This window comes from Esox lucius, chromosome 11 (genome assembly GCF_011004845.1).
Source record: "Esox lucius isolate fEsoLuc1 chromosome 11, fEsoLuc1.pri, whole genome shotgun sequence".
In the NCBI taxonomy this organism is placed as follows: Eukaryota; Metazoa; Chordata; class Actinopteri; order Esociformes; family Esocidae; genus Esox; species Esox lucius.
In genome coordinates this window covers 13,551,303-13,573,694 of record NC_047579.1, presented here as the reverse complement: position 1 = coordinate 13,573,694, position 22,392 = coordinate 13,551,303, and the positions used below count along the sequence as shown (strand labels likewise).

Here is a 22,392-nt window from a genome sequence, read left to right as displayed (position 1 = left end):
ACGTCCCGTCTATGTCGCCCCCAGTAAAACCCTTTCCTAAGTCGTCTAAGCGTCTTGGTCGCCCCAAAGTGCCCAGAGCCTAGGCCCCCATGTAATTGGCCTAACACGGTCTGCTGCAAAGCTTTTGGAACCACTACCTGCCAGATGACTTCTCCCGTTGCTGGAGTCTTCCATCCCCTCTGTAGGACCCCCTCCGCCAGCCTCAAAGTGTTAAAACCAGCCCACAGTCTCTTTGTTGTTGGTGAGAGGGGTGCCACCTCCTCTCTCGGCGGTCGTTGGCCCTCGCGGACCCACTGTAGCACAGGTGCCAGCTCCCTGTCCTCCTCCTGTTTCTCCCTCCACACACTGACGTCGACCAGGTGAGTCTCTCTGCACACCGGAAACCCCAGCTGGCTCGCCGTTGCCACTGCACCCTCCTCCTCACACAGCTCTCTCTCTCTGGCCACCCTCTTCTCACAGTAGCCGCAGCCCTCTTCTGCACAGGGACGGCGGGACAGTGCGTCGGCGTTGGCATGGCGAGCACCGGCCCGGTGCTCCACCCGGAAGTTGAACGACTGCAGCTCCTCCAGCCAGCGCGCGATCTGCCCCTCGGGCTCCTTAAAGGACAGCAGCCACTGGAGAGCAGCGTGGTCAGTGCGCACAACGAAAGGTATGCCACATAGATAGTATTTGAAGTGGCGCATGGCTGCTACTACAGCCAACAGCTCTCGCCGTGTCACACAGTAGCGCCGTTCTTCCTTACTGAAGGTCCTGCTGAAGTATGACACCACTTTCTCTCCTTCTGGACCAGGCTGTGCCAACACCGCTCCCAAGCCTACGTTGCTAGCATCGGTGTCGAGTACAAACGGCTGTGATGGGTCAGGGGCAGCAACGACGGGGGCTTCGATCAGGGCACGTTTCAGGGAGTCAAACGCTTGTTGGCATTCCTTGGTCCAACTAAATTCTCTGTCCTTACCCAGTAGGCCCGTGATGGGGGAAGCGATGTTGGAGAACCCCCTCACGAACCTGCGGTAGTAGGAGGCCAGTCCCAGGAAGCTCTTGACCTGCTGCTTTGTTGTTGGGACAGGCCAGTCTCTGACAGCCTCCACTTTGTCAGGCATGGTGCTGATGCCCTTCTCCCCTACGCGATGCCCGAGGAACGTGACCTCTCGACGCATGAAGTGGCATTTCTCCGGGTGCAGTTTCAGACCTGCCGCCGTCACCCTCTCTAGCACTCTCCTCAGTGCCCCCAGTGCCTCTTCAAAGGAGATCCCATGGGCGAGGATGTCATCTAGATACACCAGACACTGTTGGCTGGGGACGTCTGACAGCACACGGTCCATGAGGCGTTCAAATGTGGCAGGTGCATTGCACAGCCCAAAACACAACACCTTGAACTGCCAGTGGCCACGGTGAGTAGAAAACGCGATTTTGGCCCGCGCTTCCGGAGCGAGAGGTACCTGCCAGTATCCGCTGCGCAGATCGAGGGAGGAAAACCAGGAGGACCCCCTCACCAGGTCGAGGCACTCGTCTACACGTGGAATTGGGTAAGAGTCCTTCCGCGTCACTGCATTCAAACCCCTGTAGTCGACACAGAATCTTAGTTTCCCCCCTTTCTTAGGTACCATCACCACTGGAGCTGACCACGGGCTGTTGGACGGCTCAATGAATTCGGCCTGCTCCATCTCCTCCATGGCTCTGTCCGCTGCTTCCTGTCTCGCCAGTGCTATGCGACGTGGTCGAATCTTCACCGGTTGAGCGTCGCCTGTGTTGATCTCATGTTGCACTAGATGAGTACAGCCCACATCCTGTTCACTCCACGCAAAACTGTCCTTGAACTCGGTTAAGAGTTGTCTCAGCTGCTCCCCTTGTTCTGAGTTGAGGTCCTTGTTGTTCCTCCGACAGACCTCCTCCACCGCTGCCAGAGAGGCGTCAACCCCCCCTACGGCCTGTAGGGGTGGGGGCAGAGATGATGGCGTGGTTGGTGACGTCTCAGTGTTGTCCCGAGGTGAGACACTGGGGCTATCTGGGGGCAGCTGATGGACGTGTGTGGCGTTGTCTAAATGAGTTTCCACCCCTTTTTCCGGCTTCTTAGGGGATGCAGAACGGCAGCCCTTTCCACTAAACAGAACCCCGGGTGTGGACATTTTGACATCAGGCCCACCCCCAAAACGCATGGTGCCTGTGCCTAGATCTAACTGGCAGCCAATGTCTCTGAGGAAGTCTAAGCCCAGGATACAGGGGTCCTGCACACTAGCTACCCACACTAGGTGTTTCACTGTCTTACCCCCCACAGTCAGTGACATCAGTTTTTTTCCTAACATAGGAGCAGTCTCACCGGTAACAGTTCGCAGTTGCACAGCAGTTGGTTCCCAAGCCACCCACTCAGGAACAATGTCCGGCCGCACAATCGTCACAGTGGACCCAGTGTCCACCAAGGCTGTACACGCTGTCCCCTCCACCGCAACTGGTATGTGACAGAAGTCGCCAGCCGTCGTGCGCCCCACCACAACAATTCTATTTGAATTTCCCCTCCCTTTCCCTTGAGTGCCCTGTAGCTGCCTGGTATGTGGGGGCGTGTCTATGGTCCGTACCGCCCTCTCTGTACGAACCCCTTCCCGTTTCCCTGGGACTTGGTAGCTGAAGGGCAGTCACGGAGCAAATGACCGGGCTGGCCACACCCCCAGCAGGCTAAGGGGCCAGAACGCCGTCTGCGCTGCTCATTGGCCTGGGTCGAAGCATGCAAAGACATGGCACGGATAAGCTCTGTCATTTCAGTCGCCCACGTCGGCTTTTCCTCTCTCACCGCGCATGGTTCCGCCGTTCTCACCACCGCGGAATCTCCTGCTCTCCTCCCGGCAGCCTCCCCCCAGATGACCTCGTTCCTCCTCGCTACCTCGAACGCCTCCTGCAGCGAACGTGGTCCCGCCAGCTGGGTTTGTGCTCGCAGTTCCGGAGGAGTCAAAGCCAAGATGAAACGGTCGCGGGCTAGTTCATCCTGCACGGTTGGCGACATGTGACCGTAAGCTCGCCGGGTCAGGCCCTCGATGTCGTTAACCAACGATCTGAGCGATTCTCCCGGTAACCTTACTCTACGGCCCAGTGCCGGAAGAATTAGTTCAGGATGTCTGTCACGACCGTATCTCCGAGTAAGTGCCCCGACTAGCGCCCCATAATCACGTCTTTGATCCGGGCTAAGCAATATCAGGCAAGCAACTGCTTCTCCGGATAGGCACATCGCTAACTGCAGCACTCTCTGCTCCTCCTTCCAGCCAACCAAGTCTGCTAAAAGTTCGAATTGGGCCATGAAAGCTTCAAAGTCGGCATCACCAGAGAACTTAGGTGTCTTCACGCTACAGTTAGCCACCGGGTACTGCGCCGCGCCATCTTTGTTGACATTGCCATAGTAATGCTGATCGTCGCGCCGTGACGTCGGCATTGGGTCCTTTATGTCCGGAGCGGCGCCCTGTAGTTGCGTCAGATCCAGCTTGGCGGGTAAAGCACCGACGAAGACGTTCTCTCTCCCCCTCAGGTCGGTGTCACCTGCGGAGCACCACGATGTGCCCGGAGCCCTGCAATCCCCTATGTCGATTCTGACCTCGGCCTGCTCTTTCTTTATCTTAGGTCTCGCGCCCAGCATCTTCCCTCACGCGACTCGATACGTTATCCGAGTTGACGACTAAACTAGCCCTCCGACCGAGGCGGCAGTTCGAAAGCGCTTCTGACACCAGTGTAACACCCCTGGTCGGGATGCTAAATCAGGAGCCGGAGTCAGAGGTAAAGAATGCCAGGTAGAATTTATTAACCCTAACAAGACAGCTGTGTGGCCACTGTCTACGCCCAACAATACCTGTTAACACACACAGGTTCTTTACAAACTCTCTTAGATCTGTAGCTAGCTAAGACAAGTACACCTGTCACGGTCCTCTATCACACACAGGAGTGGAGCCACGAGAGAGAGAGAGCTTCCCAAAACCCCACCTTATATAAGCTATGGCCTGAGACCCCTGGACCCGCCCCTGCTGTCCCCAAGTCCCCCAGAGATGCCCTCCTCACTGCGGGACGTCCCACCAGGTAAACCAGCCCCACCTAACTGTCAGGCCCCGCCCCCTAATGAAGCATAACTGACCAACTTAGAACTTTAAATGAACACAGGGTCGCTACAATATATAAACACACTACACACACCTATTCATTTACTTATTAATAAAGCCGTAAAGTAGATCTTTCAAAATTTACCACTTATCACAAATACAGGATTGGAGATGAAAAGTTTAACTGACACGTAGGCCTAACCACGATCAGTTTGTGGGAAATTAATGTTTTGCGCTATTATCTAAATATCGATTAAAAAAAACTACACATATAGTTTCTGGGAGTTTCTCCCTAATTTCTGCTACGAGTTTTTGATAGTGGCATTTTTTCATCTGAGAAACGCTGTGATTGGTGGATAGGGAGCACCCGGAGCAGGCGACTACTCTACTCCGCAGAGTTGTTGTCACGAACATACTTTTAAGGCCGCCGTCATTTGCTATCTGCAGCAGTTGATCTTCTTCTTGCATAGGATTCACCTGGTTTGTTGACAAATGGGTCGCGAGCCATTCCTTGGCAGTTCGTGGGTCTTTTGTTGTTGGGAAGTAGTGCTTTTTAAATGCAAAGACAGGTGGTCGTGCACCAGCTGGGAGAATGAAGGCTCGGGCTCAGTCTCTTCCAAAATCCCAGCAAATCTTTGAAACATGTAAAATATACCTCTGTTCACGCGCCATCACCACAAATTCCAGTTAGGAACCAGGCAATCCTAGTTCAGCCGATTAGAAGGGATGAAGGTTGTTCTCGCTGGCAAGTTTAAATCCCTGGTTTTCTATGTGGCAGACTGTCTTTAATCATTACACTATTTAAACAGCAGAATGCAACTTTTACCTCAGCCATTACATTTTTGCTGAAGTAACGTGGACAAAAGAACATTTATTAATGGAACTAAAGAGTAGTCTTGCACAAAGACTATATAGCTAATAGCTAAACATCATACTTATAACGAAAACAATGACTCCAATCACTCCATGGCTGATTTGTGTCTTTGGAAGAAAATAACAGTATATAAGGGTCACATAAAACAATTATTCTAAATATAGGAGAATCATGGTATTACAGAGGGGATATATATTGTTGTGTGAAGGCTGAAACGTACCAAGTGGCTATACATTTGTGAAATACAATATTTGGAACATCTCAAAGGGGAATTGAACCAGGGTCAGAATATTGAAGAACAGGGATGTCCCCACTACACTACAGGTTTTCCATACAGCTCTTGACAATTTTGCTGAGATAAAGTGGGCAACAAAACGTTTGTAACGGAACTGAAGTGTACTGTTGTACAAAGATTATTATAGATGGCTAGCTAATAGCTAAGCATTTTTGAGAAAATTTGGCACTGTGTCATGAATATTCTTCAGGCCCTCTCTCACCACAAGGTTAAGTGTATGAGTGAAGCAAGGAAACTGGGCCCATCCCAGAAAGTCCTGTGCACTTTGTATGTTACCTGCATTGTCACTTACACAAGCCACCACTTTTTGAGTAACACCCCATTCATGTGTTTCTCTTGTGAGTTCACTTGCTAGGTGAGTTGCAGTGTGCCTCTCAGTTAAGACAAAACAGTCCAGGAGGTGAGAGGACAATTTAAAGGCCTCTATGTAGCGGCAGGTGATGGACATATAGCTGGTCTTTGTCATTGATGTCTAGCAGTCTGTAGTGAGACACACTGCGCGGGCGTACCTGTCCACCAGGTACGTCAAGCTTGTTGTGTTGCGCCTGAAGTCTTTCATTGTCAATGAAGCAATCCGAAAAGCTACGTTTTCAATGCGGTGCTGCATTGCGGTGCGTTTGGTGTAATGCAAGCGTTCAATATTTTCAACTTGTGCGTGGTTTTACAGTCGATCCGATGGAAGTTCAAGTTTCCAATGAAAGGAGTACATGGCAACGAGTGGCACACAGCATGACCATAGCCAACTAATAAAAACGTGTCAGGTTTATCAAATGTTATATTATTTACAATGTCAAATCTATATTGTTCAAGGTAAATTTGATAATCTGCTAAATAAAATAATTCAAGTGGCTACAGTAGCTTACCTAACAAACTCAAAACCAATTAAATAATTAGTTGACTTGTTGTTAGCTTGCATTGTATCAAACTACTGTACAATACAAACCATTCTGCTCTAACTTAGCTGAATCACCAGCACCTATTTTCCACAATTATAGTAGTTTATCTCATTCAACTGCGCAGATATAACTCTAGTAGCAATCCTGCTCCAGGCTGCATTTTTGGAGTTGATGTCCCAGTAGTAATATGCACTTTTGTCAGAGGTTCATTAGAGACTGAAAAAATAATATTTTTCCTGCTTCCAACCGTATTGCCTTGCGAAAGTATGTGTGTCATGTACGAAAAACTACGTACAGGGCATCCGACAAAAATAACATACTCAAAATGTTGACGTATCTGGTGGACATCAGCCATAGTTTGCAAATCGGAAGGTCCCGTAACACATTGGGGGGCACGAAAGACATGGATCCGGTTGGCAAATTGACGTGAATAAGCTACAGCACATCGGTAGCACAAATAGCGGAAAACAAAAAGCTAAAACTCTCACAATCTTTTCAGGCAGTGCTGAGGCTACAAGAAGCTCTAGGAAGAGTCAACTTTATGAACTCTGATTGCTTACAGTAGAATTTTTAGAGTGCAAAGCGAACACAGTGATGGAAAAAGACAAGTCATGCGCAGATGATCGGATCTGTGAAAAGTAGGTGCCGGAACTAACTGAGGAAAATCTGAGAGGTGCTGGTTCTTGTTCCGGCAGGATCCGGCTCAAATTAACCACTGGTGATGTGTATTTTGGACTGCGATGTCTATAAAGTATAACCGGAAGTTTCTTTGAGAAAAGTTCGTAAGATTGAGTCTGTAACATCATGGACAAAAGACCATCGGATTCTGCAATAAACTTTCTTCCTTGATGACTGGGTTACGCGATCATTATTTCAACCACTATATGAAACAAAGTTTTAACCATTCTACTGAAAATTAATTGGAGAGCTTCCCAGTGGCGCCCCACCGGCAGCCAATCGATGGCGCCCCACCGGCAGCCAACGGGCCACCAGCTTTTGCCGCTTTTCTCCTGATCTCAGTTTGCATCTCAGGCGGCTTTCCACCAGCGGCCCGACTGCTTTACGCTGGCGAATATCCGCCAAAGACAGGGCGTGTGTTGTGAACTAATGTATCTGCTTGTGTTGCCATTTTCTTCCAGCAAAGATGCAATTGTACCCCTTTTATTGTTGTACTGATTATTTGTATTAACTTTATTTTAATATTGTTAAATCTTAGTGTACAACATTTTGGTCAACACTGGTAGTTTATCAATAAAATAGACTTATGCACTATTGCTTGTGTAAAGGACCTTTGTTTAGACATGTACATTAAACACATAGAAACAGCCGTGTCTCGCCATTGCGTACCATCATTTTCTTCCCGAACTAATGGCCCTTTACCACTGCATGTTACCAGCTCAACTACTCGCCTAGCCTCGACTTTACTCGCTTCATGGGGGACAGTTCTCCCGAAACAAACGAAGATCAAGATTTTTTTTGACATTGGACTGAAGATTATTGAACGATGAGTCACATACATAGCTATGAGTGGCCGTCAGGGACATTATTCAGAATTACTTCTCACAAACACATGTGAAATGCTCTTACATACACTACTGAAACACTCTCACATAAACAACTGGAAGATTATTCACTCACACACACTGCTGAAACGCTCTTATATACACTACTGAAACACTCTTACATAAACAACTGGAAGATTATTCACTCACACACACTGCTGAAACGCTCTTATATACACTACTGAAAAGCTCTCATACATACAAGTGAAACGCTCTTATATACACTACTGAAAAGCTCTCATACATACAAGTACAACGCTCTTATATACACTACTGAAAAGCTCTCATACATACAAGTGAAACGCTCTTATATACACTACTGAAAAGCTCTCATACATACAATTGAAACGCTCTCATACATACAAGTGAAACGCTCTTATATACACTACTGAAAAGCTCTCATACATACAAGTGAAACGCTCTTATATACAGTACTGAAACGCCCGACTGTTGTCGCATTTGACAAGGTTCTGATGGTCTCCGCTGACGCCAGCACAGTGTGAAGTAACGCTGTTGCCTTGGTTAGGCTGCTTGCAGGCTGTTGGGCAGATATCAGTGTTGTGAACAACGTGGCTGACGATCAACACGTGAATCACGCTGTGAATTGTGCATTTTTGTTGACCAGAAGACTTTCCGGTTTTACTGAAACACCTCTCACACACTATAGTGAGATCCTTTCACACATTATAGTTAAATACTATATATAAAAAAAATATATATAAATATTTATATATATATATATATATATATATATATATATATATATATATATATATATATACACAGTGGGGAGAACAAGTATTTGATACACTGCCAATTTTACAGGTTTTCCTACTTACAAAGCATGTAGTGGTCTGTCATTTTTATCATAGCTACACTTCAACTGTGAGAGATGGAATCTAAAACAAAAATTCAGAAAATCACATTGTATGATTTTTAAATAATTAATTTGCATTTTATTACATTACATAAGTATTTGATCACCTACCAATCAGTAAGAATTCCGGCTCTCACAGACCTGTTAGTTTTTCTTTAAGAGGCCCTCCTGTTCTCCACTCATTACCTGTATTAACTACACCTGTTTGAACTCGTTACCTGTATAAAAGACACCTGTCCACACACTCAATCAAAAAGACTACAACCTCTCCACAATGGCCAAGACCAGAGAGGTGTGTAAGGACATCAGGGATAGAATTGTAGACCTGCACAAGGCTGGGATGGGCTACAGGACAATAGGCAAACAGCTTGGTGAGAAGGCAACAACTGTTGGGGCAATTATTAGAAAATGGAAGAAGTTCAAGATGACGGTCAATCTCCCTCGGTCTGGGGCTCCATGCAAGATCTCACCTTGTGGGGCATCAATGATCATCATGAAGGTGAGGGATCAGCCCATAACTACCTGGCAGGACCTGGTCAATGACCTGAGACCACATTCTCAAAGAAAACCATTAGTAACACACTACGCCCTCATGGATTAAAATCCTGTAGCGCACGCAAGGTCCCCTTGCTCAAGCCAGCGCAAGTCCAGGTCCGTCTGAAGTTTGCCAATGACCATCTGGATGATCCAGAGGAGGAATGGGAGAAGGTCATGTGGTCTGATAAGACAAAAATAGAGCTTTTTGGTCGCTGCGTTTGGAGGAAGAAGAAGGATGAGTACAACCCCAAGAACACCATCCCAGCCATGAAGCATCGAGGTGGAAACATCATTCTTTGGGGATGATTTTCTGCAAAGGGGACAGGACGACTGCACCATATTGAGGGGAGGATGGATGGGGCCATGTATCGCGAGATCTTGGCCAACAACCTCCTTCCCTCAGTAAGAGCATTGAAGATGGGTTGTGGCTGGGTCTTCCAGCATGACAACGACCCGAAACACACAGCCAGGGCAACTAATGAGTGGCTCCGTAAGAAGCTTCTCAAGGTCCTGGAGTGGCCTAGCCAGTCTCCAGACCTGAACCCCATACAAAATCTTTGGAGGCAGCTGAATGTCCTTATTGCACAGCAACAGCCCCGAAACCTGAAGGATCTGGAGAAGGTCTGTATGGAGGAGTGAGCCAAAATCCCTGCTGCAGTGTGTGCAAACCTGGTCAAGAACTACAGGAAACATATGATCTCTGTAATTGCAAATAAAGGTTTCTGTACCAAATATTAAGTTCTGATGTATCAAATACTTATGTCATGCAATAAAATGCAAATTAATTTCTTAAAAATCATACAATGTGATGTTCTGGATTTTTGTTTCTGTCACTCACAGTTGAAGAGTACCTATGATAAAAATAACAGACTTCTACATGCTTTGTAAGTGGGAAAACCTGCAAAATCGGTAGTGTATCAAGTACTTGTTCTCCCCACTGTACAGTGGGGCAAAAAAGTATTTAGTCAGCCACCAATTGTGCAAGTTCTCCCACTTAAAAAGATGAGAGATGCCTGTAATTATCATCATAGGTACACTTCAACTATGAGACTTATGTGGCTGACTAAATACATTTTGCCCTACTGTATGTGATACATACATACACATCTCCCGTATCCGCGAGGGATTGGATTAATTTTTCACATGTTTATTTTGTACGCTTGCTGTATAATGCCTGTTTTTTTATTTTTTTTATGCATCATGCCTTATTTGAAATAAACTGTTTATATTTAATTCAGTTCATTGTCATTTGTGATATGACCAAAATTATTGTAAAGGATTATGATAAATAAAACCTAATATTGGGGCATGAGGCATCCCACTGGGTTTAGTGCAAAAAAGCAGCTAGCCCCCGTCGGGCCGCTGGTGAGCTGCTGATCAGGGTATTGTTGGAAGGCATTGTGATGAAAGTGGCCGACTGCCAAGCGCGCTGTAAAACAAAAAGCCAGCAGATTTGCAGAAACGCTCGGCGGCCGCAGTGGGAGAAAGCTAGTGGGCCGGTGGCGTGTTGCTTGCTGGGTTAGGGGCTCATTTTGCAATTTTGCAGTTGAAGATGACCTACTTAATTCCCCTATCTACGCCATGATTTTTATTGTGTGGGATCTTTCTGTGTGGGTATGGAAAGTCCACTCTAGCTGAGTAGGGCGTAGACTGGTGTATAGAAGCTTCATTGTTATTCGTACAAGTGAGACCTAGAAACTCCTGTGTCTAGGCCACATTAAATTATCACGTGGGTGAATCTCTCTTCGGGCCATAATGAGAGTCCACAATAGTAGTGTAAAGAAGCTTAACATAGTTATTCGTTCGAGATCGTAATGTGATATTGTGTTTTTGGCGATTATACAGTCACTTGTACAAGTAAAATATAATGCCGTCCAGTTGTACAAATATGACAGGAGGACTGTAGCCTCTGATGCGCATGTGCTCATGTTTAAACCCCATGGTGCGACACCATCAAGAAGGAAAAGGATCATTAACATGAGGCCTGGGTAATGTCATATGACTGCCTTCGCGATTAGCCCATCAGCTAGCTCGATTCTTGTTTTCAACAGCATGGGAGCTTCTGCATTTTCTTTCTTTGTATTATTTTGTTACGAGGGCCTGTTGGCGGTGATGGTTGGGCATGGTTGTGTTGTGCCTGGGTCAGGATGGGCGATATTGTAGGGGTGAGTGACGCAGCTGTGGAGCATAGCGGTACAGTTAAGGGCAAGACTGGTAAGCATAAGGAACGGGATAGGGGAGGTACCCAAGGGGGTGGGAAAAGATTGGACAGGGTAATGGAGGAAGAGGGGAACAAGAGACGTAAGGTTGACAGTATGGGTAATGGAGGGAGAGGGGAACAAGAGACTACATTTGACAGTATGGGTAATGGAGGGAGAGGGGAACAAGAGACTACATTTGACAGTATGGGTAATGGAGGGAGAGGGGAACAAGAGACTACATTTGACAGTACGGGTAATGGAGGGAGAGGGGAACAAGAGACTACATTTGACAGTATGGGTAATGGAGGGAGAGGGGAACAAGAGACTACATTTGACAGTATGGGTAATGGAGGGAGAGGGGAACAAGAGACTACATTTGACAGTATGGGTAATGGAGGGAGAGGGGAACAAGAGACTACATTTGACAGTATGGGTAATGTAGGAAGAGGGGAACAAGAGACGTAAGGTTGACAGTATGGGTAATGTAGGAAGAGGGGATCAAGAGACGTAAGGTTGACAGTATGGGTAATGGAGGGAGAGGGGAACAAGAGACTACATTTGACAGTATGGGTAATGGAGGAAGAGGGGAACAAGAGACTACATTTGACAGTATGGGTAATGGAGGAAGAGGGGAACAAGAGACTACATTTGACAGTATGGGTAATGGAGGGAGAGGGGAACAAGAGACTACATTTGACAGTATGGGTAATGGAGGGAGAGGGGAACAAGAGACTACATTTGACAGTATGGGTAATGGAGGGAGAGGGGAACAAGAGACTACATTTGACAGTATGGGTAATGGAGGAAGAGGGGAACAAGAGACTACATTTGACAGTATGGGTAATGTAGGGAGAGGGGAACAAGAGACGTAAGGTTGACAGTATGGGTAATGGTAATGGTGACAGGGGAGGGGGAGAGGGTAGTGGGGAGGAAGGGTCAGAAGCAGGTGACATGGATATGGGCAACACAATAGTGCTGATGTTTATGGAGGGTGGGGGTGTAGGGGGGATGAGTCCAATGAAACGAACAGCTGCAATCCACAAAGAAGTAGGGGATGTGGTGGGGGCTAATGTGTTGAAGGGGTGATAACTGGGGGGGCTTTGAGTTTTGATAGTAGAGAAATTGAGGGTAATTTGAGGTGAGGCGGCTTATGAAAGTTCAAAGGCTGCAAGCGTTGAGGGATGGTGTTCGGGGGCACAGTCTGACAGTTCTGTTGTGTTCTGAGGACAGTGCTGCATATTATGGTTACCATGGGGATATGAGTTATTCTGTGAGGCCGTATGTGGCCAAGCCTTTGAGGTGTTACAACTGCCAGAGGTGCTAGCAGTGGGTGGTGCTAGGAGTGCTTCCTTCTGCCTGGAAGCAAGTGTGTCTTTATGAAAGGAGCCACAAAGGTTATTAAACACCAGGCAGCCTAACCTTCATGAGCTCCTGCCTACAAGAGGTGGGTAAACAGCAGTGAAAAGCCACTGAGCAAAATAATTTGAAAGACGTCTTTTCAATGTATTTTGCAACATCCTTTGCTCAATGGGAACAGAGCCCCCCATCACTATTCCCTTGTTTGCGCCATGTGACATAATAGGAACATGCACATTTGCACTAGTTAAGGACCACGTTTGTATCAATCTGTTTTAATATCCTGCAGTGTGTTTGTGGTCATCATGGACGTGTCTGTGCTGCAGAGGCTCAGGAGACCGGTATTTAGTTTGAAGATCCTGTTATATCCTGAGGCTTTACATGTTATACTGTAGATATAGGAAATGCACTGCAAAACCAACTTCCCCAAAAAATATTTTGGTGGCCTGCAAATTAAATGACATTGTTATCTACAGAATTCTCCTCAACAAGGCTGTAGGGTTGTACTGGATATTAAAGCATTTGTATCTTTCTTTAAGACCTTTCTAAACTACATTTTCTAAATTTACATTGAGGATCCTACTGTGTTTTTCCCAGTATCTGGGGATCTGGAATGGCCACTGCTGCTCGAGAGCTGCTGCTGGCTACTCTGCAAAAGCTGGGCAAAAAAGAGTTGAAGACATTTCAATGGTACCTGCAGCATGCTGATGAGATGATCCTTCAGAAAGGCTTTTGCAGCATCCCTAAGAGCAAGTTAGAGGATGCTGACAGAGAAGTCACAGTGGATATGATTGTGCAGACCTACACCCATGGCAATGCTATGAAGATCTCAATGGCGGTCTTGAAAAAGATGAACCGGAACGATCTTGCTGAGAGATTAATGGAGAACTGCAATACAGGTAATATTTACTTCCAGTTTAAATAAAACGTGTTGTCTTGTATGTATGCAAACTTGTTGTCCATTCAAGTAAATGTATGAAATTCCTTTTTGAATGGTTTACAAGGTATTTCTTGAAATGCAAATGACTGATAATTAGTAATATACCTTTCTCCCTTTCTTATTTTATTTCTCATATTTAATATTCCATCACATATTGAGTACAGTACACTTTTGTTGCATAACACTCTTATCCTTGTTTGGTAATTTAGATGACTGTGCTGTGGTGTGCCAAACTGAAATTAAAAAGCTCAAAGAGAAGCTGAAGAATATGTCTGAAAAAATATCTGAGGGTATAGATAAACAAGGAAAGACAAAACATCTGGATAACATCTTCACAGAGCTCTACATCACAGAGGGTGGATGTGGAGAGGTCAATAATGAACATGAGGTGAGACAGATTGAGAAAACAACCAGGAAACAAACAAGACCGGAGACAGCAATCAAATGTAATGACATCTTCAAACCCATACCTGGACACGACAACCCAATCAGAACCGTTCTTACAAAGGGTGTGGCTGGAATTGGAAAAACAGTGTCTGTGCAGAAGTTCATTCTGGACTGGGTTCAAGGAAAAGCTAATCAGGACATCCAGTGTATATTTCCATTTCCATTCCGAAATCTGAATGTGTTAAAGGACAAATTCAGTTTGTTACATCTTATTGATAAGTGTTTTGAAACTCCAGGATTCTCCAACTTTGACAATTGCAAAGTTGTGTTCATCTTTGATGGTCTGGATGAGTGTAGATTACCCCTAGACTTCTACAACAATGAGTGTGTGTCTAATGTCACAGAGTCAACCTCAGTGGATGTGCTGCTGACAAACCTCATCAAGGGAAATCTGCTTCCCTCTGCTCTCCTCTGGATAACTACCAGACCGGCAGCAGCCAATCAGATCCCTTCAGGGTGTGTTGACCTGGTGACAGAGGTGAGAGGGTTCAAAGACCCACAGAAAGAGGAGTACTTCAGGAAGAGATTCAGTGATGAGGGCCTGGCCAGAAGAATCATCTCACACATAAAGACATCAAGGAGCCTCCACATCATGTGTCACATACCAGTCTTCTGTTGGATCGTTGCTACAATCCTTGAGCACATGTTGACTACAGATGATAAAGTAGAGCTGCCCAAGACCCTAACAGACATGTACTCACACTTCCTTGTGTTTCAGTCCACACACAGGAATGTAAAGTATGATGGGAAAAAAGAGACAGATCCACACTGGAATAAAGAGAGCATTCTGACACTTGGAAAACTGGCTTTTCAACAGCTACAGAAAGGCAATCTGATTTTCTATGAAGAAGACCTGAAAGAGTGTGGCATTGATATCAATGAAGCATCAGTTTACTCAGGAGTCTGTACACAGATCTTTAAAGAGGAATGTGAGCTGAACCAGGACAAGGTGTTCTGCTTTGTCCATCTGAGCATTCAGGAGTTTCTAGCTGCTGTATATGTTTTTTGCTCATTAATCAACAACAACAGAAATAAAATGTATGAACAACAATCAACCATCAGTAAAGTTTTAATGTGGTTAAAAAAAAGTCTCAAGTCAAATTCTACAAGATTGCTGTGAATAAAGCCTTACAGAGTAAGACTGGACACTTGGACCTTTTCCTTCGCTTCCTTCTGGGTCTCTCACTGGAGTCAAATCAGAAGCATTTACAAGGTCTACTGACAAAGACCAGAAGCAGCTCACAGAGCCATGAAGAAACAGTCAAGTACATCAAGAAGAAGATCAGGGAGAATCCCTCCTCAGAGAGGTGCATCAATCTGTTCCACTGTCTGAATGAACTGAATGACCATTCTCTAGTGGAGGAGATCCAAAGGTACCTGAGTTCAGGAAGTCTCTCCAAAGAAGAACTGTCAACTGCACAGTGGTCAGCTCTGGTCTTTGTGTTACTGACTTCAGAAGAGGAGATTGATGTGTTTGACCTGAAGAAATACTCCACATCAGAGGAAGGTCTTCTGGGGTTGTTGCCAGTGATCAAAACCTGCAGAACTGCTCTGTAAGTACAGTCATGCAAATTACCCCCCACAAATTAACCCCCCCCCCCCACCACACACACACACAAACCCTCTTTTTACATCTACAATATATGTTGACATGACAGCACTGATATATTTCTGTGTAGGAGGTTACATTTGTGTGTCATATATATAGGCAATGTCAGTTTTAACAGTATGTCCTTAAGTAGAGTTTACATGACAATGATATGATATATAGAGGATATTCTAATGTTATTCTGAACTTTTGTTCTGTTTGTGTCATCATGATAATCTCTTTCCAGACTGTCAGGTTGTGGAATCACAAAGACAGGCTGTACTTATCTGGTCTCAGCTCTGAAGTCAAACCCCTCACACCTGAAAGAACTGGATCTGAGTAACAATGACCTGAAGGATACGGGAATGGAGAAGCTCTCTGCTCTGCTGAAAGACCCACATTGTAGACTGGAGACTCTGAGGTGAGTAATAGTAGGTTCTTTTTATATTTAATATGACATAGTGATCATTAACATTATAACAATATAACAGAGGTGTTACACTACAACAAGGGACTAAAAACAGCTGCTGTTGTCAATGGGTGAACCTCCACCAGCCCTGAGCTCCCAGCAGGACAAAGTCCCCAACCTCCTGGTAAAGTCCACTGTTCACTGGTACAATATAAATGTTCACTGCTCTTCTATAATTAAACCAGCATGAAAATAATGACCTTTTTACATTTTATTAGCAATGATTCAGTCATCTTTGTGATCACCTGGCCACTTCTTCTATGGCATTAAATATTGAGTTCATGAAAATAACATGATATATAACTAAGGAACGTAATCATGGAAACTACACAACTCTGTGGTCTCAAGCAGCTATTTTCCTTATATATTCATACCTTTGAACATACCGTGTCCAAACACAACCAACAACTAAAGTGATCTTCTATATCTGGGTTATTTAGACAATATGTTTTTTTGGGGAGAACATGGTCTGAATCCATCAGCTAGTTATTTTTTTTTCGGACCATCGGTCCCAGAGTCTGAGGATCTCAGACGAGGTCTGCCTTTCCATACAGCTGTGAGTGTGAGAGATATACCCTGTTGCTACCCTGAAGAAGACAGCTTGTCTGTAGAAACATTGGTGTGATATTAAATTATTGCATCTGAGCGTAGTAGTGTGGCTTTCTTATTCTTTAGAATGTGAGAGATATAACTTTATCATAGTGAATCACTATTACATCAATTCAACTGATAGTGTCACGACTGTGTTAAATCATATGTACACATTACTTTGTTACACATACAGTAATATTTGAGTCCTTATTGGTCAATAACCGTATGTTTTTGAAGAGACTGATATGATGTTCCAGCCTAGTCTGTATGCTCTGGTTTTGAGTGTTAAATCATAGTGGATGTGTCCATGGAGAAAGACAATTCTGAGCCCATATTACAACATTTGGTTTCATTATTTCTCTATTTGAAATATTCAGGTATGTTAGATTGTTTCACCTGTTTATTGGGTCACTGTTTTTCACTGCTGCCTGTAGGATCAGAAATATTTCAGGTAATGTGTGAGATTGTTGTGTTCAGAGCTTCTAAACATACTGTATGTACTTTAGGCTAATAGGAATTATATTTGACTAATCAAAGACCGTAACCGAAAATATTTTACTAGATAAGTATGTTGACTTAGTGTAAATGTCGTTGCAGTCCTACTTTCCAGGTTTATCAAACATTCAAACGTATCTTAATTTAAACCATCTGTTGTCCACAAATCCACCTCTGTTTTTCAGTTTAGTATCGTTCTTGCTAATACCTTCAACACACACACACACACAGTATATTTATTAACTGAGAACATTGATGGTTTTCTATAAAAGGGGTTACATTTGCGTGTCATATATATAAGCAATGTCAGTTTTAACAGTATGCCCTTAAGTAGAGTTCACCAGACAATGATGTAATATATAGAGGATATTCTAATTTTATTCTGAACTATTGTTCTGTTTGTGACATCATGATATTCTCTCTCCAGACTGTCAGGTTGTGGAATCACTGAGGAAGGCTGTGCTTCTCTGGTCTCATCTCTGAAGTCAAACCCCTCACACCTGAAAGAACTGGATCTGAGTAACAATCTGCCAGAGGATTCAGGAGTGATTGAACTCTCTGCTTTGTTGGAGGATCCACAATGTAGACTGGAGACTCTGGGGTGAGTAGTAGTAGTTTATTTTTATATTTAATATGACATTGTGATCATTATCATTATACAACAGAGGTTTTACACTACAACAAGGGACTAAAACAGCGGCTTTTGTTAATGGGTGAACCTCCACCAGCCCTGAGCTCCCAGCAGGTGTAATGAATGGGGTGTTGCGGAGCAAGGAACCAGGTGCAGGCAGGAGTAGTTGGTGATGAGTCTTTAATAAAACAAACACAGAGCACAAAAAACACAATGAAAGAAAAGGGCTGACAAAAGCAGCAAAAACGAAAGCAGGCAACGGGTACAAAGTACTTTCATATAACAAGACATCCAAACGCAACAACTACAATGTGGGGAGCAGAGGGAAAACATTTAAACACATACAAACGATATCAATTGGGACCTGGTGTGAATGATTGAAAACATGTGACAGTCTGGGATGTGTTCGTATGTGTTGGAAACTCAGAATGTATGGCACGGTGGCGCTGCTGCTCACCGCACCACGACAGCAGAAGAAATATTCAGGGATGTTGGATTGTTTCACCTGTATATTGGGTCACTGTGTAGCTCACTGCTGCTTGTAGGATCAGAAATATTTCAGGTAATGTGTGAGATTGTTATGTTCAGAGTTTCCAAAAATAAGCAATAGGCAGTATGATGAGTCATCAACAGCCAATACCCAACAGATTTTACTAGATAAGTAAGTTGACTTTGTTTAATTCTCTTTGCAGTCCTACTTTCCAGGTTTATTAACCATTCAAACTAATCTTGATTTCAACCCTCTGATGTCCACAGATCCCCCCCTTTGTCTGTTTTTATCATTCCTGCTACTCACCTCTTCTCACACACACACACACAGTATATTTATTGACTGAGTACATTGATGATTTTCTATATAGTAAATTACATTCTAGTGTCATTTATTGGCAATGTTAGTTATACAAGTTGACATTACGATGATGTAATATATAGAGGATATTCTAATGTTATTCTGAACTATTGTTCTGTTTGTAACATGATGATATTCTCTCTCCAGACTGTCAGGTTGTGGAATCACTGAGGAAGGCTGTGCTTCTTTGGTCTCAGCTCTGAAGTCAAACCCCTCACACCTGAAAGAACTGGATCTGAGTAACAATGACCTGAAGGATACGGGAGTGGAGAAGCTCTCTGCTCTGCTGAAGGACCCACTATGTAGACTGGAGACTCTGAGGTGAGTAATAGTAGTTTATTTTATATTTAATATGACATAGTAATCATTAACATTATAATAATACAACAGAGGTTTTACACTACAACAATGGACTAAAATCAGCTACTCTTTTGAGTGGGTGAACCTCCACCAGCCCTGAGCTCCCAGCAGGACAAAGTCCCCAACCTCCTGCCCAATGGGGTTTTCTAAAGGTCTGATAGATGAAGCCCCACCAGACCTCCTATCAGAAATGGAGGTGAAACACCCACAACCAGCAGGGCCTCCATGAAAACACAACAACTGATTATTACATTATTATTTTCTCTCCAGTAGGGGTGCTGCTATGGATTATTTTGAAAATGAATTATTCTATACCTTAATACGAGATTATTTGAATAATCGAAAAAGTAAAAACATGATTCACGGTCTATGTGGTGTTTGCTTTTACATTGAACCAAAATCTAAACAGCAGGTAAAGTCTTGGTCCAATGCTTCGTGAGCTGAAATAAAAGATCCCAGACAATTTAATATGGGCATAAAGTTTCTGTATTGCCAAATAATGTAAAATGCATAGCTTCGGGCCTAATGAATCTGTTAATTGACTAATTTACTTTTATGAACTGTATCACAATAACATTTTGCAAATTGTTGCATGTTTGTTCAGTATACTAGGAGCAAGGTAAGGAAAACAAATAAATGTGAGGAAAACAAAGTCATAGTGGATGTGTCCACGGACAACGACAATTCCGATCCTGTTTTACAAAGTATGGTTTATTTATTTCTCTATTTGCAATATTCAGGGACTTTAGATGGTTTCACCTGCATATTGGGTCACTGTGTAGCTCACTGCTGCCTGTAGGATCAGAAATGTGTGAAATAATGTGTGACATTACTGTGTTCAGAGCCTCCAAACATACAGTTTGTAGGCTAATAGGAAATATAATTGACTAATCTAAGGCCGTAACAGAACAGATTTGACTAGGTAAGTTGACTTACTCTAATAATCATTACAGTCCTACTTTCCAGGTTTATCAACCATTCAAACTAATCTTCATTTCAACCCTCTGATGTCCACAGATCCACCCCTTTTTGTCTGTTTATTATCATTCCTGCTACTCCTCCCCTCACACACACACACATACACACACACACCCATACACACACACATTCACACACAGACACACACATTTCCTACATATTTATTGCCTGAGAACATTGATGATTTACATTCTAGTGTCATGTATTGGCAATGTCAGTTTTAAAAGTATGTCCTTAATTAATGCTGACATGACAAGATATAATATATAGAGGATATTCTAATGTTATTCTGAACAATTGTTCTGTTTGTGACATAATGATAATCTCTCTCCAGACTGTCAGGTTGTGGAATCACAAAGGAAGGCTGTGCTTCTCTGGTCTCAGCTCTGAAGTCAAACCCCTCACACCTGAAAGAACTGGATCTGAGTAACAATGACCTGAAGGATACGGGAGTGGAGAAGCTCTCTGTTCTGCTGAAGGACCCACAATGTAGACTGGAGACTCTGAGGTGAGTAATAGTAGTTTATTTTTATATTTAATACGACATAGTGATCATTAACATTATAATAATACAACAGAGGTGTTACACTACAACAAGGGACTAAAAACAGCTGTTGTTGTCAATGGGTGAACCTCCACCAGCCCTGAGCTCCCAGCAGGACAAAGTCCCCAACCTCCTGGTAAAGTCCACTGTCCACTGGTACAATATAAATGTTCACTGCTCTTCTATAATCAAACCAGCATGAAAATAATGACCTTTTTACATTTTATTAGCAATGATTCAGTCATCTTTGTGATCACCTGGCCACTTCTTCTATGGCATTAAATATTGAGTTCATGAAAATAACATGATATATAACTAAGGAACGTAATCATGGAAACTACACAACTCTGTGGTCTCAAGCAGCTAGTTTGTCTATATATTCATACCTTTGAACATACTGTGTCCAAACACAACCAACAACTAAAGTGATCTTTTACATCTGGGTTATTTAGACAATATGTTTTTTGGGGAGAACATGGTCTGAATCCATCAGCTCATTATTCTTATTCGGACCATTGGTCCCAGAGTCTGGGGAAGTCAGAAGAGGTCTGCCTTTCCATACAGCAGTGAGTGTGAGAGATATATCCTCTTGCTAACCTGAAGAAAACTGCTTGTCTGTATAAACGTTGGTATGATATTAAATTATTGCATCTGAGCGTAGTAGTGTGGCTTTCTTATTCTTTAGAATGTGAGAGATATAACTTTATCATAGTGAATCACTGTTACATCAATTCAACTGATAGTGTCACGACTGTGTTAAATCATATGTACACATCACTTGGTTACACATACAATAATACTTGAGTCCTGGTTGGTCAATAACCGCATGCATTTGAAGAGACTGATACGATGTTCCAGCCTAGTCTGTATGCTCTGGTTTTAAGTGTTAAATCATAGTGGATGTGTCCATGGAAAAAGACAATCCTGAGCCCATTTTACAACTTATGGTTTCATTATTTTTCTATTTGAAATATTCAGGGATGTTAGATTGTTTCACATGTTTATTGGGTCAGTGTGTAGCTCACTGCTGCCTGTAGGATCAGAAATATTTCATGTAATGTGTGAGATTGATGTGTTCAGAGTTTCCAAATATACTGTATGTAGGTTAATAGGCAATATGATGAGTCATCAACAGCCAATACCCAACAGATTTTAATAGATAAGTAAGTTGACTTTGTTGAATTCTCTTTGCAGTCCTACTTTCCAGGTTTACTAACCATTCAAACTAATCTTGATTTCAACCCTCTGATGTCCACAGATCCCCCCCCTTTGTCTGTTTTTATCATTCCTGCTACTCCCCTCTTCTCAAACACACACACACACACACACACACACAAACAGTATATTTATTGACAGTACATTGATTATTTTCTATATAGTAAATTACATTCTAGTGTCATTTATTGGCAATGTTAGTTATACAAGTTCACATGACAATGATGTAATATATAGAGGATATTCTAATGTTATTCTGAACTATTGTTCTGTATGTGACATCATGATATTCTCTCTCCAGACTGTCAGGTTGTGGAATCACAAAGAAAGGCTGTGCTTCTCTGGTCTCAGCTCTGAAGTCAAACCCCTCACACCTGAAAGAACTGGATCTGAGTAACAATCAGCCAAAGGATTCAGGAGTGAAGAAGATCTCTGTTCTGCTGAAGGAACCACAATGTAGACTGGAGACTCTGAGGTGAGTAATAGTAGTTTATTTTATATTTAATATGACATAGTGATCATTAACATTATAATAATACAACAGAGGTGTTACACTACAACAAGGGACTAAAAACAGCTGCTGTTGTCAATGGGTGAACCTCCACCAGCCCTG

At 43.6% G+C, this 22,392-nt stretch overlaps 1 protein-coding gene across 1 annotated transcript; it reads left to right on the top strand.

The window, feature by feature from the left end:
* The first annotated feature begins 1,738 nt into the window (after positions 1-1,738).
* On the top strand, positions 1,739-22,258 carry LOC117592781 (NLR family CARD domain-containing protein 3-like). Its single transcript, XM_034295551.1, is given in 10 exon segments — positions 1,739-1,987; positions 3,604-3,756; positions 3,920-4,053; positions 13,269-13,570; positions 13,821-15,134; positions 15,137-15,611; positions 17,629-17,802; positions 18,830-19,003; positions 20,355-20,528; positions 22,081-22,258. Coding segments are annotated over 10 exon segments (3,117 nt in total). The 5' UTR covers positions 1,739-1,948.
* The last annotated feature ends 134 nt before the right edge of the window (positions 22,259-22,392 follow it).